Genomic DNA, 25,551 nt, shown 5'->3' on the forward strand with positions numbered 1-25,551 from the left:
TATATTTCACATTTTTACCACTCTCTCATAGAATCCCTAGTGTGGAAGCTGGCCATTTAGCCCATCAAGTCCACATCGACACTCCAAAGAGAGCATCATACTCACAGCAGCGATCCCCCATCCCTGTAACCCTGCATTTCTCCTAGCCTGCACAACCCTGGATACTCTAACCAATTTAGCACGGCCAATCCATCTAACCTGCACATTTTTGGAGTGGGGGAGAATCCAGAGCAGACGGAAGAAACCCATATAGATATGGGGAGAATGTACAAAGTCCACAGATAATCGCCCAAGCCTGGAATCGAACCCGGGTTCCTGGTGCTGTGAGGCAGCAGTGCTAACCACTGAGCCACAATGCTGCCATATTGCGGTATGCTCTCTAGGTTTTTTTAAAAAAAGTTTCCATCAAATTCCTTGTTAGATTTGAATGATTATACTTATAGCTTCTAGTTCTGGTCTACCCTTCAAAACTAAACATCTTCAGTGTTTTGAGTTGAGAGTCTGGTGCTGGAATTCCTGATGAGGGGCTTATGCCTGAAACGTTGATTCTCCTGCTCCTCAGATGCTGCCTGACCTACTGTGCTCTTCCAGCACCACACTCTCAACTCTGATCTCCAGCATCTGCAGTCCTCACTTTCCCCTAGCAAACTCAATCATAATTTTTAACTCCTCTATCAGGTCACCCTGTCAGTCTTCTTATTTCTAGAAAAAAGAGCCCCATCTTGTTCAATTTCAATTCTGGAATTATTCTTATAAACCTTCTCACACCTTCTCCATGCCTCGATTTGCTTGTTCTAATTTAGAAACCAGAGCTGAGTCGATGAGTTCATAAGATCAGCAGTAATCTTACTCCTGGCATAACAATATTCAAATAAGCAATGGAACAAAATATAAGGATGTGACAATGGAAGGATTTCTCATACCATTAGCAAGACTTGCTCTCTAAGCTGCCCAAGAGTGTCAATTTAGTTTTAATTTGTGGTTGATTTGACATATTATCCAATTTCATCGAGGAGCTGAAGTTTACAGCTGAGGCCTTATGCAATTAAAATCCTCCCTCTCTCAGGCACCAACACACCATTTCATTATCCAGCTGTAATAATCAATGTGTTCCCAGGTTTTTATGATAGAGAGGCAAGTCACAGCAGATCAAAAAACACATTTGCTTCATCAATGCACAGGAGTCGACTTAAAGCCAACACTGAGATAAGTGAAATAGTTCATTCACACAAATTCCATCTTTTCATCAATGTCAGAGAAATGGACAGGTTTCTAGTGAATGCAGAAGGTCTGTGGGACTGTGCCTGGTAAAGGTAGGAGGGTCCCAAAGGAAATGAAGTCATGGGACTGGGCTGATGACTCTTTGCGTGTTCCTACTTCTATCATCATCTATTGGCTGAGTGGGTCTTTAACACCGCACTGTGATTACATTGTGATGGTTAGGCTTCATTAGCTTAAGGGTTTGGGATATCATGGAACAAGAGTGGGTAGATGAGAGTTAAGATGCAGCCTGGATTCAGTGAAGAACAGGCTAACGGGCCAAATGGTCTCATAGTCCAATGATCCTACCACACAATATGATGACAATGTGAAGCAGTGCAGGAATTCTGGGAAAGTGAAGATCTAGACAGAGATTATTAGGAAAAATCAGATCTACCCAAGTACCATTGGAGTGTAGGCCTGTCAAAGCTACTAACTTTCCAAACTAATTTATGCAGCATGGACTGAATAGATAAAAATAACAAGGAGAGGAATGTTAATAGACTCTCCAAATTATCTGAGGGAATCCTTTTTATTTTCAGGTCCTGGGAAAAGTAAGGGAGTTGGTATCTGTGACAAAATCATCTAATTGTATTTATGTTTTTACATTGAAGAAGAGCTCATGCCCGAAACGTTGAGTCTCCTGCTCCTTGGATGCTGCCTGACCTGCTGCGCTTTTCCAGCAACATATTTTCATCTCTGATCTCCAGCATCTGCAGTCCTCACTTTCTCCTTGATGTTTTTACATTAAGCAAGTCCGCAAGCTGTGATTAGTGATATTTATGAAACATATAGTTCCAAGAGTTGCTAGATGCCAATATGCAATTGTGCCCAAGAATAGGTTAGTTTGATCTCAGAGTGGGATAAAAGGTCGGCACAACATCAAGGGCAGAAGGCCCTTTACTGTTCCATGTTCTATGTTTATTGTAAGGTTTTCAATAGGTTACTAAAGAGCAGTTCAATGGGCATCAGAGCTAGATAAGGAGACAGTCAGTACACTCCATGTTAGGAATGCTGTTTAAGCTATACTGTTGGGAAGTCAACTGAATTACAAAGTTTCAGTGAAAGACTCTGTGAGGAGTCAAGAGTAGATGGATGGCTCTGTGCTTTCAGATCAGGAGGAGGTTCTAGGATTAGTCGGCAACTTAGCCACAGGATGGAAACAGACCCTTTGGTCCAACTCGTCCAAACTGACCATGTTTCCAAACTAAACTATACCCACTTGCCTGCATTTGGCTCCTATCCCTCCAAACCAATCCTATTCACATACCTGTCCAAATATCTATTAAATGTTGCAACTTTATGTACATCCACCACTTCCTCAGGCAGTTCATTCCACATACAAACCTCCCTCTATATGAAGAAGTTGCCCCTTATGTCGTTTTTAAATTTTTCCCACAGTTTTGAACTCTCTCACCTTTGGGGAAAAGACTTTTGCCATTCATGTTATCTATATAGAACTCACACCATAGAAAAGTACAGCACAGAACAGGCCCTTTGGTTGACTATGTTGCGCTGAGGATTATTCCTAATCTAAAATACAATAACCTAACCCACACACCCCTCAATTCACTGCTGTCCATGTGCATGTTCAGTAGTCGCTAAATGTCCCCAATGACTCTGCTTCCACCACCACAGCTGGCAATGTATTCCATGCATTCACAACTCTCTGCATAAAGAACCTTCCTCTGATGTCTCCTTTATACCTTCCTCCTAACAGCTTAAAACTACGACCCCTCGTGCTAGTCAATCCTGCCCTGGGGAAAAGTCTCTGGCTATCGACTCTATCTATGCCTCTCATTATTTTGTACACCTTGATCAGGTGTCCTCTCTTCCTCCTTCTCTCCAGAGAGAAAAGTCCAAGCTTATTCAACCTTTCTTCATAAGACAAGCCGTCCAGTCCAGGCAGCATCCTGGTAAACCTTCTTTGCACCCTCTGCAAAGCCTCTGTATCTTTCCTATAATAGGTGACCAGAACTGGACACAATATTCCAAGTGTGGTCTCACCAGAGTTTTGTAGAGCTGCAGCAAAACCTCGCGGCTCTTAGACTCAATCCCCCTGTTAATGAAAGCCAAAACACTATATGCTTTCTTAACAACCCTATCCACTTGGGTGGCAACTTTAAAGGATCTATGTACTTGCACATCCAGATCTCTCTGTTCCTCCACATTGCCAAGAATCCTGTCTTTAATCCTATATTCAGCATTCAAGTTCGACCTTCCAAAATGCATCACTTTGCATTTATCCAGGTTGAACTCCACCTGCCATTTCTCAGCCCAGCTCTGCATCCTGTCTATGTCACGCTACAGCCTGTAATAGCCCTCGATACTATCAAAGACACCTCCAACCTTTGTGCCATTGCCAAATTTATTAACCAACCCCTCAACCTCCTCATCCACGTCATTTATAAAAACTACAAAGAGCAGAGGCCAAAGAACAGAGCCCTGCAGGACACCACTCACCACTGACCTCCAGGCAGAATACCTTCCATCTACAGCCACTCTCTGCCTTCTATCACCCAACCAATTCTGAATCCAGACAGACAAATCTCCCCGTATCCCATACTTCCTGACTTTATGAATGAGCCTACGATGGGAAACCTTATCAAATGCCTTGCTGAAGTCCATGTACACCACATCCACTGCCTGAACTTCATCAACGTGTCTCATCACCTCCTCAAAGAACTCAATAAGATTTGTGAGGCATGACCTGCCTCTCACAAAGCCATGCTGACTGCCTTTAATCACGCTATTCTTTTCTAAATAGTCATAAATCCTATCCCTCAATTCTTTCCAAAACCTTGCTGGCAACAAACGTAAGACTGACTGGTCTGTAATTGCCAGGGATTTCTCTATTACCCTTCTTGAAACGAAGAACAACATTCACCTCCCTCCAATCCTTTAGTACGACTCCTGTGAAGAGTGAGGAGGCAAAGGTCTTTGCCAGCAGCTTAGCAACCTCCTTTCTCGCTTCTCGGAGCAACCTCGGATAAAATTGGTCTGGCCCTGGGGACTTATCAATCTTAATGTCTTCCAAAATTCCCAGCACATCAACTTCATCAATCTCCATTTATTCAAGCCTGTTTCCCGATTCCTCAAAAGTTCTCATTCCCAACAAGTTCCCTTTCCTTGGTGAAAACCAAAGCAAAAAAAAACTCACTTAGGGCTTCCCCTGTCTGCTCAGACTCCATACACAAGTTCTGTCCGCTATCCCTGATTGGCCCTTCCTTCTCCCTGATCATTCTCTTATTCCTCACGTATGAGTAAAATGCCTTTGGGTTCTCCCTAATCCTTCTTGCCAAGCCTTTCTCGTGCCCCCTCCTGGCTCTCCTCAGTCCATTTCTGAGATCCGTTTTAGTAAGCCTGTAATCCTCTAAACCCGTGCTAAATCTTTGTTTCCTCCACCTTATGTAAGCTGCCTCTTCCTGTTGACGAGAAGCTCCTCTATTCTGGTCATCCAAGGCTCCTTAATCTTCCCCCTTCTTGTCTGTCTCAAAGGAACAAATTTATGCATCCTTGCAACAACTAAACAGTTTCCACATGTCCGTGGTGTCCTTTCTGTGGAACTATTGCTCCCAACCTGTACTTCTCAACTCCTGTCTGATAACATCATAATTTCCTTTTAACCAATTAAATATCTTCCCATGGTAACTGCTTCTTTCCCTCTTCATGGCTACAGTAAATGTGAGGCAGTTGTGATCACTGTCGCCAAAGTGTTCTCCCACCGTGAGATCTGACACCTGTCCTGGCTCATTGCTGAGCACCAAATCCAAAATGGCCTCTACCCTCATTGGCCTGTCTACATACTGAGGAAGGAAACCCTCCTAAACACACCTGACAAAAACGGCTCCATCCAAATATTCTGCACTAAAGAAGTTCCAGTCAATATTGGGTAAGTTGAAGTCACCCATAACAACAACCCTGCTACATCTACATTTTTCCAAGATCTGTTAGTCTATGAGTTCTTCAGTCTCTCTTTTTTTACTGCTATTAGGGGGTCTGTAGAAAACCCCCAATGAGGTGGCTGTTCCCTTGCTGTTCCTAACTTCCACCCATATTGACTCAGTAGACAAACCTTCCTCAAAAACTTTCATTTCTGTAGCTATGATGCACTCTCTGATTAGCAATGCTATACCCCTTCCTCTTTTCTCCCCTCCCTGTTCTTTTGAAATGTTCTAAACACTGGAACATCTAGCAACCATTCCTGCCCCTGAGAAACCCACGTCTCCGTTATGGCCACAACATCATAGTCCCAAATACTGATCCATGCTCTATGTTCATCACTCTTACTTCTGACACTCCTTGCCTTAAAACAGACAAACTTTAACCAATTTCTTTGTTTCATTATATGAAAATCCTCCCTGATAGATTCACTACATCCTGTCATTAACCCACCCTCAGATATGTAGCTCTGGTCCCCACCCCCTTTCCAAACTAGTTTAAACCCTCCCACCCACATGAGCAAATCTCCTACACATGACATTTGTGCCCCTCAAGTTCAGGTGCAACCCATCCTTCATGTACAGGCCCCACTTTCCCAAGAAGGCATCCCAATGGTCTAAGTATCTGAAGCCCTCCCTCCTACAATGCATCAGCGTTGTAACCACATGCTAAGCTGCACTCGCTGACTGTTCCTCATTGTCCCGTGGCACCGGTAGCAAACCTAAGAACACTACTCTACTTGTCCTGTTCTTCAGCTTCCAACCTAGCTCTCTGTCGCCACTTTTCAGATCTTCAATATCTTTAATGATTTTATAAATCCCTATAAGGTTATCCCTCAACCTCTTATGCTCCAGTGAGAAAACTCCCAGCTTCTTGAGCCTATCTTTATAACTCAAACCCTCCATTCCCAGCGATATCTTGGTAAATCTTTTCTGGACCCTCTCCAATTTAATAATTTCCTTCCTTCCTGTAGCAGGGTGACCAGAACTGTACTCAGTACTCCAAAAGCATTGGAGTCAAGTTTCAAAAGTTCCTGTGGGGAGCTGAAAAGTAGGACTGTCGCTGGCTATGTTTTGGGGATGGTGTTCTCAGGGTTCCAAAGACGTCTGCAAGCATTAATACTTCAGTGCAGCTGAGAGTGGAGACTGAAAAGCCCACAAGCAGTGTTTGCTGGATGCAACTGAGCAAGAGTAGAGCTCAGGAAAGTCCAGTAGTAGTACTGGCTTGGTGAAGCTTACTGCTTATGAAAAGCAGTGAGAAAGTACCATTCCAGAATTTCGGGATGAGTAAACATAGGAAAGGGAAGGTGATTGGCCAGAATGGAAACGCCATTGAGGCAGTCCATGAAGGAGTAGCTTTTGAGAAGGAATTTCAAGGCCAGATCCACATAAGTGAAGAATTTTAATTCTTTGTGAAGTTTAATGATATTTAATAAGCCACTATGACAACAATGTCTGTAGGGAGTTGTTGGGAAATTTGTAGGATCAGTCTTGATTGTATTTGCTATTTCATGTATGCTGTGGGATGTCCAATTACAATCTATTAGCCATACTTACTGCATGTTAATTCAGAACATTAGAAATAAATTCTACATACATTGTAGATTGAATTGCTGGTTCTAATGTTGTATATTAAAGTTTATTGCTTGTTCTAAACCACAGAATCTTGTAGTTTTATTCTCTTAGTTAGATCCCCTAGATTTCACACATTTTGCCTATTTTAAAAATAAATGTTACTGATTCCTAACCAGTCTGTAGTGTAAATTAGTGGTGTGTTTCAGGACACACCACTTAATGTAACATCCAACCAACTAAAATGTGATCAAATGCAGTCAAAGAATGACCATGACTCAGACTGATCAAAATAACTCAGAATACCACAACACTGCATATGTCATTAGACTCAATCAATTCAGTTTGATCATCAGTAATGAAGTCACCAAAAGGAAGTTGTTCAATGAATGCTGAGAACTGGAGAAGGTCAATAGCCCCTTGAGCTATTCAGTAAAATTCTGAATGATTTATGACCTAACTCCATGTATCTACCTTTACCCCATATCCCTGAAAAGCACTGGATGCCAAACATTTATTAATCTCAACCTTAAAATTTCAACTTATCTAGCATCAATTGCCATTTGCAGAAAATTTCCAAACACTTCAAACCTAGTTTCCTAACTTCACTCCTGAAGTGCCAGGCTCTAATCTTTAGATTATCCCTCTAAACTTTCCAAACTTCTCCACATCTAGCCTATCAATGAAGTAGAAGGACATCAGGAGGTAATGGAACATTCCAGTAGGTTTTGAGATGTTTGCAAAAGCGATCTTAATAACAAAAAGTCATAATAGTAAGTTAGAAGGTTAAATGTTTAATTTGACCAAGGTTAACCAATGAAATGGATCACAAGTCTTTGAACACATTGATCACGTCAAATATGAACAGCAAAAGGTTTATACATTGAGTTAAGATGGTGAACAAGAAGATGACTAAAGAGGCCATAAAGATACCTGTCACAGACACTTAAATACCAAAATCTGAGTCTGACTGTACCTGATGTAGCAGAAACATCCACAACTAACAAATCTGGAGCTGGCTGTACACTGGTGCTAATATCTCAGGAGACCGTTGAAATGGTGGAATGCTAAAACAACAACAACATACATTAACATAGCAGTTTTAACATAACAAAATATATGAAATGCTTAGTAGGAAAGATACCACAAAATTTGACACATAAGAGACTGGGGCAAAGTTTGGTGGAAAAGGCTTTAAGAAGTGAGTTGAGATGTAGAGAGGGAGATGTTTGCAGACACAGTCACAAATTATACAGGAAATGCAACGATGGGGCACAAGAGGCCAGGATTTAAAGAATAGAGATATCTAATCTGTCTGCAAAACAGATGGCGATCAGTGAGTGAATGGATGTTGGATCAGTGAGTGAATGGATCAGTGGTGATGAATGGACAGGACTTTGTGTAAGTTAGCAGAGTTTATGAGGAGATAAACTGCAAAGTTAATGTTGCAAAGCCATGTGGGAATCTTTGACATTGAGTGTAACTTTGATACACTGTTAAGGTAAAGCCCAGTTAGTGCTAAAATAATCTGTCATATTAACACTCTGCAGCAATGGTGATTAGACTCTGATTAATAATGAACGGTTGAGAGCTTTCTGTACTCAGTGGTTAACCTTTGTAACGGTGTTATGGGTGTTATTTCAAATGTTGAATAAAATTGTATTAGCTCATGCCTTTCCAAACCTAGTTCACAGCTTAGTGATTCTGGCAGGAGTTCTGTATTCTGGTTTCTTGTATATCCCCTCATTTTAATTACACTGCCACTGGAGATTGTGGAAACCCCCTGGCAGAAGCTCCCTGTGATCATTCCCCTCTCAGATATACTATTTTGGATACTGCTGGGCGTATTTAACATCTCAGGAGAAAGCAGCAGGAGCAAATCAGTGGCACCACGAAAGGCTCTATTGTACAGCAGGAAGGGTCAAAGTCTAGGCAAAAAGTAGTAACAGGGGACCTTATAATCAGGGGCACAGATGGGCATTTCTGTGGCCGTGAATGAGATCTCAGGATGCTGCGTTGCCTCCTTGGCACCAGGGTCAAGGATGTCTTTGAGTGGGCACGAGATACTCTGAAGGGGGAGGTTGTTCAGCCAGAGGTTGTCATCCATGTTGGTACTAATGACATTGGCGGAAAGAGAGATAAGGTCCTTCAAAGGGAATTCTGGGAGTTTGGTAGGAAGTTAAAAAGCATGACTTCCAAGGTTGTAATCTTGAGGTTACTTCCTGTGCCATGTGCCAGTGAAGTTAGGACTATGAAGATGGTCCAGATAAGTACCTGGCTAAAAAGCCTGTGTAGGATGGAGTGCTTCAAGTAGAAATGTCAATTGTTAGGGGACATCAGTTTAAAGTAAAAGGGGGCAAGTTTGAAGATGTGAGAATCAAGCTTTTTTCTTAACTGAAGAGGCTGTTAAGTGCTGAGAATGTGCTGCCAGAGGTGATGGTGGCAGATGCCATAACAACATTTAAGAGTCATCTTGACAGATATATGAATAGGCTGGGGATAGAGGGTTACAGAACGCATTGAGGCAAAAGGTTTTTAGCTTAGAGGGATTACATGTCAGTGGGCTAAAAGGGACCTGTCACTGTCCTGTAGGTTGTTTGATCTCTTATGTCCTCAAAGTGCTATGAAAAATGCAATGACCCCACCAACTGGTGGAAATCTCTAACCCAAGACCATCACTGGAGAAGAAGCAACCACATCGAGCATGTCTGACAGGCTCATGTTGGGGCCAACAGCAAATATTGAAAGGAGAGCACGAAACCCCAAGTTTCCTGTCCACCATCTCAAACAGCAAATGCCCCACTTAAGGCAGGGTCTGTGGATCCAGCATTGGACTGCTCCAGTGTGAGAAAGTGACAACTACAGATGCTGGAGATCTGAGCGAAAAGTATGACACTAGAAAAGCACAGCAGGTCAGGCAGCATCTGAGGAGCAGGAGAATCGATGTTTCCGGCATAAGCCCTTCATCAGGGATGCCCGAAATGTCGACTCTCCTGCTCCTCAGATGCTGCCTGACCTGCTGTGCTTTTCCAGCACCATACTTTTTGATCTGCTTCGTCACCTCAGGACCCACAACTCAGCAACATCCTTGGTTTCGAGGGACTGCCTAAGAAGATAAAAAACATTTTCTGCTAATTTATATCCCAACACCATTTACTGAGGAATGTATAATTATCAATGGGGCATATAAAATAGTAACTTCTGTTGAAATCCCAGAGAAATGGCAGGAACAGTTAACCAGTAATGTCCAGTCTCTGGCACCTCATTCGAACCCTCAACCCTCAGCAGGGTATTTGGCAAGGTAGTGCACCACAGGCTGCTGAACTCACAGGAGGACATGGAATTTGAATACAATTAATCTGGAATTGAAACCCATTCTCAGTAATGTAATCATCACTGTCAAACGATGATCAATTGTTGTAAAAACCCATCTGGTTCAGCAATGTCCTTTAGGGAAGGAATCAGCTATTCTAACCCAGTCTGGCACACACATGAATTCTGACCCACAGACTCTGAACTGACCTCCGAAATGGCCTGGCAAGTCAGTCAGTTATAACAGCAATTACAGATTGCCTACAAATTCTGGTCTGCTTCCAACATCTGCATCCCAAGAAATAAACAAAAAAATCAGTTTCAGTTAGAGCCAAGATTTTATCCCTTTTTTTGTTTCATGAGGTACTTCAATAAGTTCTCTGTTCACACTCTATATGAGGAGAAAACCCTAAACACGTCTCTCGGCCTGCATCTTAAACATGCCTTGTCACATTAGACTTAACTGAAGGTTATTAAAAATTTATGTCTCTTTCTTGCCTTCCGCAGGCAGATTTAAAACAAAAAAAATTCACTGCTAAAAGTAAAATATTAATCTTGCTGCTAGATTTTTTAACTGTTTCCTTCCAAATTGCCTTCTGAGGTTGGTGCAAAAGCTGGGGCAGTGGTTCTTTACGATTAAACTGTGGTTCTCCCCTCTCAATCAGGAACGTTTCATACAGGAACTGGAGGACAGCAACATATGGTCTCATGGACTGAAACATACTCCAATGTTGAGCTGAAGTGTTCTCAACAAATTGTTTTCTGTGCTAATTTGAGACACAGGCACTAATCCATCAGCACAGCATCTATTGTACTGTGGCCATTGTAGCCCTAACCCAAACCAAATTAAAGACATGGTTATTATCAAACTGCAGTTTGTGGGAGGCTGCTGTGCACAAATTCTGTGTCCTATTATAACAGAGTTTCTTCAAAAAGTACTTCATTGATTGTGGCGTGTTTGGGATGTCCTGAGATTACAGAAGGCGCTACAGAAATGAAAGTTCCTCATTTATTTCTGTCTTGTGACAAATTACATTTATTCTAAAACTGTCTTCTGCTGTTCTTTACTTGATCTCTATTTCATACCTAATGGGAAAGAGAATGATCATTTTATGGTTGTTCTGTTCTGCTCTCCAGGAGAAGTACCACAGCAGGAGGCAATTCAATCCTGAGTCTAATTTTGCCATACGATTAGATCTGCAACCTAACAACGTGCAACTACCTCAAGTCCTTGTTGTTTAGACCACCATCCATTCTGATGAAGTGCGTCCTGACATCAACATGGAATTACTTGGCTCTGATCTAGTGTTCCCCAGGGAAAAGACTTAGTCTATTTATCCTATCCATGCCCCTCATAATTTTGTAAACCTCTATAAGGTCACCCCTCAGCCTCCGACACTCCAGGGAAAACAGCTCCAGCCTGTTCAGTCTTTCCCTGTAGCTCAGATCCTCCAACCCTGGCAACACCCTTGTAAATCTTTTCTGAACCCTTTCAAGTTTCACAACATCTTTCCGATAGGAAGGAGACCAGAATTGCACGCAATATTCCAACAGTGGCCTAACCAATGTCCTGTACAGCTGCAACATGACCTAGAGAAGTGATTGCTGGGCCTCTTGCTGAGATATTTGTAACATCGATAGTCACAGGTGAGGTGCCGCAAGACTGGAGGTTGGCAAACATGGTGCCACTGTTTAAGAAGGGCGGTAAAGACAAGCCAGGGAACTATAGACCGGTGAGCCTGACCTCGGTGTTGGGCAAGTTGTTGGAGGGAATCCTGAGAGACAGGATGTACATGTATTTGGAAAGGCAAGGACTGATTCGGGATAGTCAACATGGCTTTGTGCGTGGGAAATCATGTCTCACAAACTTGATTGAGTTTTTTGAAGAAGTAACATAGAAGATTGATGACAGCAGAGCAGTAAATGTAATCTATGTGAACTTCAGTAAGGCGTTCGACAAGGCTCCCCATGGGGGATTGATTAGCAAGGTCAGAGCTCAGGGAGAACTAGCCACTTGGATACAGAACTGGCTCAAAGGTGGAAGACAGAGGGTGGTAGTGGAGGTTTGTTTTTCAGACTGGAGGCCTGTGACCAGTGGAGTGCCACAAGTATTGGTGCTGGGCCCTCTACTTTTTGTCATTTACATAAATGATTTGGATGCGAGCATAAGAGGTACAGTTAGTAAGTTTGCAGATGATACCAAAATTGGAGGTGTAGTGGACAGCGAACAGGGTTACCTCAGATTACAACAGGATCTGGATCAGATAGGCCAATGGGCTGAGAAGTGGCAGATGGAGTTAAATTTAGATAAATGTGAGGTGCTGCACTTTGGGAAAGCAAATCTTAGCAGGACCTATATACTTACTGGTAAGGTCCTAGGGAGTGAATAAAGAGACCTTAGAGTGCAGAACTCTGGTTAAAGGCTGACTCTATCTGGGAATGGATTTCACTGAGGTTTGCACTTAATGTTCTTGACAATTTCCACCCACTTTCCTCTCTTGAAGAAACTGACTGATGGCTTGGTTTGCCAATCTATTGTCAAATCAATTAATGAATCAGGTGTTGTGAGCTTTGATTACAGGTGAATCATGTCAGACCTGAATTACTTCTCCGGTTCTGTGATTGCATGTGCACATGGCTCGTGGGAACTATTACTGATGAATCAACAATTTACATCAACATTGCGCTTTCAATACAACCACAGAATTGTTACAGAACAGGAGGCCATTCAGCCCATCTAATCTGTACCAGCCCCCAGTAGCATTTTGATTATTTGTCAATCTTCTGTAATAAAGTCTCCCAAAATGCTGCAGGAGCACAGTAAAACTAAATATGACATAGCCCCATAAACTCAAATGACTAAAGTTGGAGAGTCAGTATTGAATGTCAGATGGTCAGTGTTGAGGGAGTGCCGCACTGTCGGAGGGTCAGTGCTGAGGGAGTGCCGCACTGTCGGAGGGTCAGTACTGAGGGAGTGCCGCACTGTCGGAGGGTCAGTACTGAGGGAGTGGGCACTGTCGGAGGGTCAGTGCTGAGGGAGTGCCACATTGTCGGAGGGTCAGTGCTGAGGTAGTGGGCACTGTCGGAGGGTCAGTGCTGAGGGAGTACTGCACTGTCGGAGGGTCAGTGCTGAGGGAGTGGGCCCTGTCGGAGGGTCAGTGCTGAGGGAGCGGGCACAGTCGGAGGGTCAGTGCTGAGGGAGTGGGCCCTGTCGGAGGGTCAGTGTGCTGAGGGATTGCCGCACTGTCGGAGGGTCAGTGCTGAGGGAGTGCCGCACTGGTGGAGGGTCAGTGCTGAGGGAGTGGGCACTGTCGGAGGGTCAGTGCTAAGGGAGTGGGCACTGTCGGAGGGTCAGTGCTGAGGGAGTGCCGCACTGTCGGAGGGTCAGTGCTGAGGGAGCGGGCACTGTCGGAGGGTCAGTGCTGAGGGAGCGGGCACTGTCGGAGGGTCAGTGTTGAGGGAGTGCCGCACTGTCGGAGGGTCAGTGTTGAGGGAGTGCCGCACTGTCGGAGGGTCAGTGCTGAGGGAGTGCCGCACTGTCGGAGGGTCAGTGCTGAGGGAGTGCCGCACTGTCGGAGGGTCAGTGCTGAGGGAGCGCCGCACTGTCGGAGGGTTAGTGCTGAGGGAGCGCCGCACCTTCGGAGGGTCAGTGCTGAGGGAGTGGGCACTGTCGGAGGGTCAGTGCTGAGGGAGTGGGCACTGTCGGAGGGTCAGTGCTGAGGGAGTGGGCACTGTCAGAGGGTCAGTGCTGAGGGAGTGGGCACTGTCGGAGGGTCAGTGCTGAGGGAGTGGGCACTGTCGGAGGGTCAGTGCTGAGGGAGTGGGCACTGTCGGAGGGTCAGTGCTGAGGGAGCGCCGCACTGTCGGAGGGTCAGTGCTGAGGGAGCGCCGCACTGTCAGAGGGTCAGTGCTGAGGGAGTGCCGCACTGTCGGAGGGTCAGTGCTGAGGGAGTGCAGCACTGTCAGAGGGTCAGTGCTGAGGGTGTGCCGCACTGTCGGAGGGTCAGTGCTGAGGGTGTACTGCACTGTCGGAGGGTCAGTGCTGAGGGTGTGCCGCACTGTCGGAGGGTCAGTGCTGAGGGAGTGCAGCACTGTCAGAGGGTCAGTGCTGAGGGTGTGCCGCACTGTTGGAGGGTCAGTGCTGAGGGAGTGCAGCACTGTCAGAGGGTCAGTGCTGAGGGAGTGCCGCACTGTCGGAGGGTCAGTGCTGAGGGAGTGCCGCACTGTCGGAGGGTCAGTACTGAGGGAGTGGGCACTGTCGGAGGGTCAGTGCTGAGGGAGTGCCGCACTGTCGGAGGGTCAGTACTGAGGGAGTGGGCACTGTCGGAGGGTCAGTGCAGAGGGAGTGGGCACTGTCAGAGGGTCAGTGCTGAGGGAGTGCCGCACTGTCGGAGGGTCAGTGCTGAGGGAGTGCCGCACTGTCAGAGGGTCAGTGCTGAGGGAGTGCCGCACTGTCAGAGGGTCAGTGCTGAGGGAGCGCCGCACTGTCAGAGGGTCAGTCCTGAGGGAGTGCCGCACTATCATAGGGTATGTGCTGATGGAGTGCTGCACTGTTGGAGGGTCAGTGCTGAGGGAGCGGGCACTGTCGGAGGGTCAGTGCTGAGGGAGTGCCGCATTGTCAAGAGGGTCAGTGCTGAGGGAGTGCCGCACTGTCAGAGGGTCAGTGCTGAGGGAGTGCCGCACTGTCAGAGGGTCAGTGCTGAGGGAGTGCTGCACTGTCGGAGGGTCAGTGCTGAGGGAGTGGGCACTGTCGGAGGGTCAGTGCTGAGGGAGTGCCGCACTGTCAAGAGGGTCAGTGCTGAGGGAGTGCCGCACTGTCAAGAGGGTCAGTGCTGAGGGAGTGCTGCACTGTCAAGAGGGTCAATGCTGAGGGAGTGCCGCACTGTCGGAGGGTCAGTGCTGAGGGAGTGCCGCACTGTCAAGAGGGTCAGTGCTGAGGGAGTGCTGCACTGTCAGAGGGTCAGTGCTGAGGGAGTGCCGCACTGTCAAGAGGGTCAGTGCTGAGGGAGTGCCGCACTGTCGGAGGGTCAGTGCTGAGGGAGTGCCGCACTGTCAAGAGGGTCAGTGCTGAGGGAGTGCCGCACTTTCGGAGGGTCAGTGCTGAGGGAGTGCCGCACTTTCGGAGGGTCAGTGCTGAGGGAGTGCCGCACTGTCAGAGGGTCAGTGCTGAGGGAGTGGGCACTTTCGGAGGGTCAGTGCTGAGGGAGTACTGCACTGTCGGAGGGTCAGTGCTGAGGGAGTGGGCCCTGTCGGAGGGTCAGTGCTGAGGGAGCGGGCACAGTCGGAGGGTCAGTGCTGAGGGAGTGGGCCCTGTCGGAGGGTCAGTGTGCTGAGGGATTGCCGCACTGTCGGAGGGTCAGTGCTGAGGGAGTGCCGCACTGGTGGAGGGTCAGTGCTGAGGGAGTGGGCACTGTCGGAGGGTCAGTGCTAAGGGAGTGGGCACTGTCGGAGGGTCAGTGCTGAGGGAGTGCCGCACTGTCAGAGGGTCAGTGCTGAGGGAGTGCCGCACTGTCAGAGGGTCAGTGCTGAGGGAGTGCTGCACTGTCGGAGGGTCAGTGCTGAGGGAGTGGGCACTGTCGGAGGGTCAGTGCTGAGGGAGTGCCGCACTGTCAAGAGGGTCAGTGCTGAGGGAGTGCCGCACTGTCAAGAGGGTCAGTGCTGAGGGAGTGCTGCACTGTCAAGAGGGTCAATGCTGAGGGAGTGCCGCACTATCGGAGGGTCAGTGCTGAGGGAGTGCAGCACTGTCAAGAGGGTCAGTGCTGAGGGAGTGCTGCACTGTCAGAGGGTCAGTGCTGAGGGAGTGCCGCACTGTCAAGAGGGTCAGTGCTGAGGGAGTGCCGCACTGTCGGAGGGTCAGTGCTGAGGGAGTGCCGCACTGTCAAGAGGGTCAGTGCTGAGGGAGTGCCGCACTTTCGGAGGGTCAGTGCTGAGGGAGTGCCGCACTTTCGGAGGGTCAGTGCTGAGGGAGTGCCGCACTGTCAGAGGGTCAGTGCTGAGGTAGTGGGCACTGTCGGAGGGTCAGTGCTGAGGGAGTACTGCACTGTCGGAGGGTCAGTGCTGAGGGAGTGGGCCCTGTCGGAGGGTCAGTGCTGAGGGAGCGGGCACAGTCGGAGGGTCAGTGCTGAGGGAGTGGGCCCTGTCGGAGGGTCAGTGTGCTGAGGGATTGCCGCACTGTCGGAGGGTCAGTGCTGAGGGAGTGCCGCACTGGTGGAGGGTCAGTGCTGAGGGAGTGGGCACTGTCGGAGGGTCAGTGCTAAGGGAGTGGGCACTGTCGGAGGGTCAGTGCTGAGGGAGTGCCGCACTGTCGGAGGGTCAGTGCTGAGGGAGCGGGCACTGTCGGAGGGTCAGTGCTGAGGGAGCGGGCACTGTCGGAGGGTCAGTGTTGAGGGAGTGCCGCACTGTCGGAGGGTCAGTGTTGAGGGAGTGCCGCACTGTCGGAGGGTCAGTGCTGAGGGAGTGCCGCACTGTCGGAGGGTCAGTGCTGAGGGAGTGCCGCACTGTCGGAGGGTCAGTGCTGAGGGAGCGCCGCACTGTCGGAGGGTCAGTGCTGAGGGAGCGCCGCACCTTCGGAGGGTCAGTGCTGAGGGAGTGGGCACTGTCGGAGGGTCAGTGCTGAGGGAGTGGGCACTGTCGGAGGGTCAGTGCTGAGGGAGTGGGCACTGTCAGAGGGTCAGTGCTGAGGGAGTGGGCACTGTCGGAGGGTCAGTGCTGAGGGAGTGGGCACTGTCGGAGGGTCAGTGCTGAGGGAGTGGGCACTGTCGGAGGGTCAGTGCTGAGGGAGCGCCGCACTGTCGGAGGGTCAGCGCTGAGGGAGCGCCGCACTGTCAGAGGGTCAGTGCTGAGGGAGTGCCGCACTGTCGGAGGGTCAGTGCTGAGGGACTGCAGCACTGTCAGAGGGTCAGTGCTGAGGGTGTGCCGCACTGTTGGAAGGTCAGTGCTGAGGGTGTACCGCACTGTCGGAGGGTCAGTGCTGAGGGTGTGCCGCACTGTCGGAGGGTCAGTGCTGAGGGAGTGCAGCACTGTCAGAGGGTCAGTGCTGAGGGTGTGCCGCACTGTTGGAGGGTCAGTGCTGAGGGAGTGCAGCACTGTCAGAGGGTCAGTGCTGAGGGAGTGCCGCACTGTCGGAGGGTCAGTGCTGAGGGAGTGCCGCACTGTCGGAGGGTCAGTACTGAGGGAGTGGGCACTGTCGGAGGGTCAGTGCTGAGGGAGTGCCGCACTGTCGGAGGGTCAGTACTGAGGGAGTGGGCACTGTCGGAGGGTCAGTGCTGAGGGAGTGCCGCACTGTCGGAGGGTCAGTGCTGAGGGAGTGCCGCACTGTCGAAGGGTCAGTGCTGATGCGTTTCTAAGGCACAGCGCCGCTCTTTAAGCAAGACCCAGGCCGTGAACCTGTGAAGGATCGAGAATCGACAACAGAATCTGACAAACTAGCTCCAAAGTAAACAAAGTGAAAAGAAACAAAACCTGATCGGACAGACTGATCGACAAACCTCCCCTCGGGAGGACCACAACCAGAGGGAGGAGACACCCGCTGATGACTGACAACGCCACTAACCAATGTGGATGCGTGATATCTTCCCGTAGACCAATCAAAGGCGTTAGAAGGCCAGAATGTTGGCGTGTGTTTGACGTCAGTCGCAGCCAATGAGAGACCGGATCTACTGCATGGCGGCAAATCACGACTGTGGGAGGCGGGCACAAAAGCTCCGGTTCTGACTGATAGCCTAATGACCAACGAGAAAGCAGGTACTCGGCATAGCGACCAATTAGTGGCTTGGAAAGGTGAGTCCTATGGCCACGACTGTGACTGGCGTCCATTCTAGCGAATGGTAAACAGGTTCCAGAACGAGGGACGAATTGGAGATGGAGATGGGCGGGACCGTCCGGGCATCGCCGGAACGTCATTATGAGTGACGTCCCTTTAGACTAATGAGAAGCCGGCCCCTGGAAGATGCGACCAATAGGTCCTGCTGGGGGTTGGTACATCCGGAGGCGTCTGATTCCCGGATTTTGTCCCTAACAACGGCCGGAGCGGGAGAGAGGGGGTTTGGTCCAGGTGAGTCCATCCCATCAAATACCGGCTCTTGAACGACGTGACACGGACTTGGTTGAGGGAGTGACTATCGGTGCTGGCCCGAGCTCCTCAAACAGTCAGTGAGGGAAGTGTGAAAGACCTGCATTTGTATAGCGCCTTTTGTCTCCCTCCTCTCCCCCTCCCCTCGGGGTACACCTCAAGAGCTGGTGCAGTTAGCGAGTTTTGAGAAGATCTGTAGCTCAGGTTGAGGTACTAGATGTAAGTTTGTTCACGGAGCGCCATCCCCGAACTTCCTGCACGAATACCTAAAGAAACAGGTGCCACCTAAATGAAAATGAACCTTCTGGGTCAGCGACCAAACATACATCCAGCCAGTGTTTGTTTTATTGTTGAAGAGTAGTCACTGTGTGAGGAAACTCAGCAGCCAGTTTGAACACAGTAAGACCTCACAGTGGGATCAATGATATGAGGATCTGATTTGGAGAATGGGTTTATGACCTGAACGAGGGGTTCTGAGCAGCTATGTTTAAAAAGGAGAACGAGTAGAGCTGCTGGACATCATAAAACATTACAGTATAGTACAGTACAGGCCCTTCAGGTGTTGCAGTGGTTTGGCGTTAGTTTGGTGTTTTAACAGAATCTTTAGTGTAGAAAGAAAACTTGCAGAGGTCACTTGCATACATAAAACAAAGTGTTTCATTTATATAGCTCCATCACTTCCTCTGGATGATCCAGGGTACCTTACCACCATGTTCTAAGATCCTTCCATACATGTATGGTGATGAACCTACAGCAATCTCAGCTGGGATGGGGGGGGGGGGTCCTATTTTAATGACCCTTTGCTGTTGCCTAAACAAGTTGTTTGTTGAGAAGTAGATTCCACAATAAGTGAAGCGAACATTGGCTGGGTTGTTTTCAGCATATGTGCCTGTTGCCAAACCAATCAAAGAATCATATAGAATGGAAATGCCCATTGAGTGTGCATTGACAAAAATTACCGCTTACCAGCACTTGGCCTGTAGCCTTGACTGTAGAGACTAGTAGTCATGGTGGTGCATGTCCCTCGGTAGGTGGGCATTTTCCTCTGTTGTTGGCTAGTGACTCTCAATTGGATGCTTTATGTTTTAGGATCTGTGTGTCATGCTTGTAAGATTAGCTGTGGGTATCCAACTGGTCACACAACTTTGGCTGCCTCACCATACAGAAAATGAAGCAGTCAGTTTGTGCATACTAAGATTTCACAATCAGCAATGTTATAATAACAATCCCTCTATTTTATTGTTTGCTTGGGAGAAATTAGTTCCATTGTGAGGAGGACCAAGGAAGTATTGGCAGAAGACAATTGGAGGTATTTGGCAGAAGAAAAGGGGGAGAAAAAACTGTAGGGCAAAGGGGAAAGAACAAGGGACTGGGATTAGTTGCTCAACTCTTTTTCAAAAGCTAGCACAGGCATATTGGGGTGAATATATTCCTATGCTGTAAGACTCCATTTGGAAAACATTACATCTACTTGTGTTGCAGCTGACAGTCAAAGTGAGCTGGAGTTTGCAGGTAGGAATACTTGGTGCTTTGTCTGCTGATGCAAGTCATGCCCTTCACTGTCGTCCCTCCTTCCAGGGCCATTTGCAAACATTGCATAGCTTCCTTACTTTTGTGTTTCGATTATAATTAAATTATTAAACTGGAAACTTTGAAGTTACAACCACCAGCCAGTTGTGGTGCTGTATCACCATCTAAACTATAAACACTTTAGTCATCGAAATGGATAACAACTAATGACCTACAGATAAATGTTGGCAAAGCCAATGCTTAAAGTCCTTGCTTCAAACTCTTTTCCCTAACCAGCATCCTTTTCGCTGACAACTGTCTGAGACAAATCAAGTCTGCTCACAATTTTGATGTTGTATTATTTCCCAAGGTGATCTTCTGACTATGCAGGGTTTTTTTCTTTTGCTGCATTGAGTTGCAGGTGTAGGGAATTGCAAATTCTCCCTGTATGCACATTGATCTTTTCATGCCTACATGTTTTAACATCCTCTTCATCCTGTGAATTTTAACCTTTTTAGGTTCTGATCACTGCAATGTGTAGACTAAGTAGAAAAGTCCCAATGGTTTAGAAGTGAGCTTTTGACTAGTTCTTGGTTTTCTTGCTCATTTGTTTTCATGCTTCAGCCTCATAGGATCTTTTATAAAGCAGGTCATCTCATGAGTTGAGGATATTTTATCTCCATTGCTTGGGTTATCGTTCCATTATTGCTAGACACCCTTTGAAGCTCACCCAGATGGTTATTATGAGTTTGCCTGCTTTTTGACTGTGGCAAGCAGAACATTTCATTTACATCCTTACTGGCTTTAACTTAAGGCAATATACTGTACTCAATTGTACACAAAGGGATGTTTGCTTAGTCGACAGGTATTGGGATTGAGAGATGAGAAAGAATCCAGGATTGTAGCTGAAGTGGTTTAGTTTTTGATGTGATTGCCTTTCAAAATGAGAATATTAACAACTATTCCTTTCCAAAAAGGGATAGACTCACTGTGTAATGGCAGAGCCCGAGGCAAAGAAAGAAGATGCAGACTCCAGACGAATTCAAACCTTTCCTATTGTCAGGGTGAGTTTCAACTAGTCTGAATCAACCTCATTCCCAGCAGAGACTAACTCTGACCGTTCAATTCAATAGCCTAGCTGGCTCATGGGCCTATGATTTTAAAGTTTCCCAACAATCGGGTGCTTAAATGTTCCTTGCATGTAGTTGTCCAAATCTGGAGGAAATTCCTCCCTAGTCAAAGCAGGGTTCCTTACACTAGACAGACACATGCTTAGTTAATCTCTCAATAATCTCATCAAAGTCAGCTCATAGGCTGTAGCTGTAAGATTTATTCATTAATGAACTCATACCCTCACACTTTAAAATAATTTAATTTCATTTGATGTTCTGATTGAAGCACAGAGTTTAAAAACTTTATTAGGCCAAATAAGATTAACATTTAGACCAGCATCATTGGATGTGATAGGAATGTCACTAAAATACAGATTGTGATGTGAACTGTTGTCACATCCACTCATTTTTGCTAATTAGTCAGGAAATTCCTGTTGATCATTGCTAAAGCATACCATGATTGGCTGATCATAGCTAAGTTCAATGACCCTCAAAAGTCTCATTTGTTCAAACTGACAAAATAGCTACTATTTCTACATGATTTGATTTTCATCTTTTTCTTAATCTTTAGTAAGCTTGTGGTGAGCTTTATGCTAAGTGGACCACATCATTGTGCATTCTTGTGTCCTGAAAAATTATTCCAGGTGGCAGAGGATACTTGTGACTTTAAACCTGTGGGAATCCAGTGTGAAATGCATTTGGAAGCTTTGAACCATTCCCAAGTGGATATCCACCCAGAGTGCAATTTGTCTCTAATCTAGTGCTTCCCAACTTTATCCCACCATGACTGACTTTGAGGCTTGAAAATGATTGTGACCCTTCAGCAAAATTGTGAAGTTGGGAGAAGCTGAGTGTGGGAGCTTGTCTGTTAGGACAGGAGCACAGCCATTACACACTCGAGCTGAGTTCATGGCTCCACTTGGAGTCCCAATCCCCATTTTGGGAGATGCTGCTCTAATCTCAGCCAAACTCTCTCTGGATATTGTGGCTTTTGGGGAAATGGGGGATCATCACCATCACAACCACGCAAGTAATTGTGATGAAGGTATTACTGGGGTTAGTCACAGTGCTTCCACAATTGTAGAAGTTATTCTGAAAGTTGGCCGCTTCAAGACAGATTCACATACAGATTTGAGTGCAAGCTACACGTGCAGTCCTCCCTCCAGTCGAAACTGCTTCTTCAGTGTCTGTCATCATCTTTTGCAGTTTTGTGATATGCCAGAGGAAATGAAAGTGGAGACGATGGAATTGTGTGTCACAGCGTGTGAGAAGTTTTCTGCAAACAATGAGGTGAGTGTCATACTCGCATTATGTGCAGCTGGATGGGTGGCTTGCCTGAAATACCTTGTTCCACAGTCAGTATTGATGGTTCCACAGAACCAGAGAAAAGTATGATCCATTGTGTCTGTGTCTATTCCATGATAGTAATATGTTTGGTAACTAAACTATGTGTGTTCAATATTGCCCTAAACTCTGGGTGCACTGCCATGGAGAGGTCTTAAGGGAACTGCATGAGGGAGCAAACAAACTGTGCACAACAAAAAGGAAACAACAAGAATATTGCATACGATACTAAACAGTACAGATCAAGAAATTGTACTCTGATATCTGCCCTGTAATTAGTCAGTGTTTCTACTCCTAACTAATATCCGTCCATTTCTTTTAGAATGTGTTTGTGCATTATGGTGGCTGTATCATCTCACATGATCAAACAGTTATGTTTTCACTCATAGTAAGAACAGTATGGCTGAACATTTGACAGTTAAAGTCAGCATCCCTTTTTTTTGAGGGGGGAAAATAAGTTTAATAAACAGATTTCTTTTGTGAAAGTGGCGGGAGGTAACATGTAAAACTCCACTTGATGAGTTACACATGCTCAGTTATTTTTGGATTCTGTGAAAAGAAAACACAGCCATTTACCTTAGAACTATAGTGCTCTGCACTTTTCAAACTTTCTTAACTCGGGTACTGCATTTGTATCAGTTTCTCTTTCTTTGTGAACAGCGTTCCCTTTTCAAAATATTTTGCCTCTGGATATGGGTAAAGTTGATCAGGTTGAATTAACCTATGAAGGTGTATTACACCTCTTTCAGGCCAAAGTCCTCATGTGAAGGAACAGCAACATTTTTGCAATGGTTTGGGGGAGAGGAGACTCTGATTCCTGCATTAAGTGCCGGAAGTGTGGACTGTTGCAATGCCCTATTCACTAGATTGTGTTATACATATGCAGTATACTCGGGTAAATGGCATGGAGGGTAATGCATGCAAAGGCACAGTCTGATCAATCAGTATTTACCCAATTTGGTGTGTCTTCCCAGTGGTCTGACAGAATCTCTCTGGAATATGGTTTGTTGTAACCAGGAGCTCTTGTTCTGTCAACTCAATGTATCAGCACAGAACAAATAAGATTTAGATCCTATTTTAGAGAAACCACATGTATTTTTCATTCTCTCTTCCTCCTATCGATGCGATAGACCTTGTCGTCCCTTTGGACTGTAATGCTAGAACAAACTGAGTCCAAATGTGTAACAACAGCTCAACCTACCATATTTTTTCAAAGCTTGTGGAAACGCACTGGTAAAGACTTGTTTTCCTGGGTCTTAAATGCTGTTTGTTCACAAACCGGATTCCAGTCCTGGTTTCTACATTCTAATATCTGAATTGCTAAACAATAAAAGACCCAGTGGGGGAATACTTTAGGACATAATTACAAGTCACCACACATACACAATGTTTCGCACTCCTCGGATAGCTATATTGTATTGTTATATTGTGTAATAAACACTTTAATTCTGGTTTGTTTTCTATGGACAACTTCACTTCCCATTTTTAAACAATAATCAATTTGCTTCATCTCTTCCACAGACTGCAGCCAAAATGATTAAAGAGACTATGGACAAGAGATTTGGTGCTTCTTGGCACGTGGTAGTCGGTGAAGGATTCGGCTTTGAAGTCACTCACGAGATGAAGAACATTCTGTACATGTATTTCGGGGGCAACATGGCAGTGTGTGTGTGGAAGTGCACATAACATGAATGGTCTGCATGTGGAACAGAAATACTGACTCTCCTGCTTCCCCTTCCAATCCTAACTCGTCTTTGAGCATGACTGGACAAAGGACACTGATTCAATCCAACCGTTACGATGGGTTATCCTGCAAGCAGGCCATTTGCTGTTTGAAAAGACATGTCATTTTAGAGTTTCAACATGGGCAGGGGCAAGAACTGAGGTTTTAAGTCTATCTTCCAACAAGGTACAAAATTTCAATGTTCAGAAATGATCGATATTACACTCAAGCAGGTGTAGTGGACTTGTAATATGGCTGGTCTGTTAACAAGGGGAATGATCCACAGCAAGTACGCTCCTCTGTATAGTGTTTTTAAGTAAGTTTTAGAATCTTTTTATTCCATTGCAAGCACAACAGTGCATGTATTTCTGAAGGAGTTTCCTGTGAACATCTGAACCTGAACCCCTCCTCTTTAACATGTGGTCATTGAAGCAGCAACCATTTTAGATTAAAATGGAATGATGCTGACATTCCTAGGCAAGGGAGACCGGGGTGGGGAGGCAAATTGAGTAAGAGTTTCACACTATCCATTTGAAATTTAACAGGGATTCTGGTCCAGGTTATTTTTGTTTTTGTGAAACTTGCAGGGACCAGATGGAAATAGACTGGTCTCTTCTTGTCTCCCTCAACCTATTTCAGCATTAAAACACTCAGTCTGTTCAGGTTCCCTGGTTAACCAACTTCATAACTGGGGATGTGAATGTCGCATGTCTTGGAGTTAAAATCTCAGTTGACTGGTTTCTAAATACTTGCAATTTTTTAAACACAACTTTTTAAAAGGTATTGTAACAAATGTTCTCACTTGTATCTTCACAGGTTTTATTAAAAAAACACTACTTGAAATACCTTCTGTGGAGTTTTTTAAGCTTTAACTAAAGGATTTTGCCCCTCAAGGCTCAAGTGCTGAATAGATTGTTCAAAATGCACTTTGTGCATGGGAGGATCCCACAAATAGCCATGAGCTAACTGGCCAGATAAAGGTTCAGTATTGGCTAGGATATTATGGAGCGTTGCCCTGCCCTTCCAATGTTTGACTCCAATAGGGCTGATGGGACTGCTATTTCACATCTTTCTGAAAGAGCATATTTGATAGTGCAGCACTACTTCAGCCTTGATTATGTTTTGAAATCTCTAGAATGGGACTTAAATCCACACCTCTCTAAATCAGGTATGAGAGTACTACCCAGCTGGATGGAGGATTGCTGGATAGGGATCAACAGTAAGAATCCTGGTCTGAATATCTTCAATATTTATCCAGTGTGGGTGAACCAGCTGTGCAACCTTCCCTGTGGAAAGGATTATTTGGGAAGAGCCTTTGTTATAGCAAAGAACACTGCAAAACCTCTAAACCTCTATTGGCCATAGTGCAGATCCAACTGATCATGAACTGTAAAGTTATGGTGTTTCTTCCAGTTGAATTTATAATTCTTAAAAAAAAGTTGCACCACTGTTACTGATAACCCAGTAAGGTTTTGCAACTTGAAAATCAAGCGTTACATAATATTGAGCAATGTTGCACTTTTGAAATAAAAAGAGGGAGAATTTGGATCTGAATTGCACCAAGAAGCTTTTGTGTTAAGGAAATTCTGCATGTCAACAGCCCTCTGGGTTGTGCTACAGTGTGTTACAAAGCTATAAGTATCAAGAGTAGCAGAGGTGGGAAAACATCCAGAGCTTGCAGACAGAGAGTCTGTGTCTCTCTCGCTC

At 46.0% G+C, this 25,551-nt stretch overlaps 1 protein-coding gene across 1 annotated transcript; it reads left to right on the forward strand.

Annotated features, from left to right (window-relative positions):
• The first annotated feature begins 18,056 nt into the window (after window positions 1–18,056).
• LOC140489409 (dynein axonemal light chain 4-like) lies at window positions 18,057–24,687 on the forward strand. Its single transcript, XM_072588937.1, has 4 exons — window positions 18,057–18,138; window positions 20,643–20,729; window positions 21,984–22,067; window positions 23,643–24,687. Exons 2-4 carry the CDS (start codon window positions 20,661–20,663, stop codon window positions 23,805–23,807), a joined length of 318 nt encoding a protein of 105 aa, XP_072445038.1. The 5' UTR covers window positions 18,057–18,138; window positions 20,643–20,660; the 3' UTR covers window positions 23,808–24,687.
• Window positions 24,688–25,551: the final 864 nt, after the last annotated feature.

The sequence above is a fragment of the Chiloscyllium punctatum genome, chromosome 18 (assembly GCF_047496795.1).
Source record: "Chiloscyllium punctatum isolate Juve2018m chromosome 18, sChiPun1.3, whole genome shotgun sequence".
Classification (NCBI taxonomy): domain Eukaryota; kingdom Metazoa; phylum Chordata; class Chondrichthyes; order Orectolobiformes; family Hemiscylliidae; genus Chiloscyllium; species Chiloscyllium punctatum.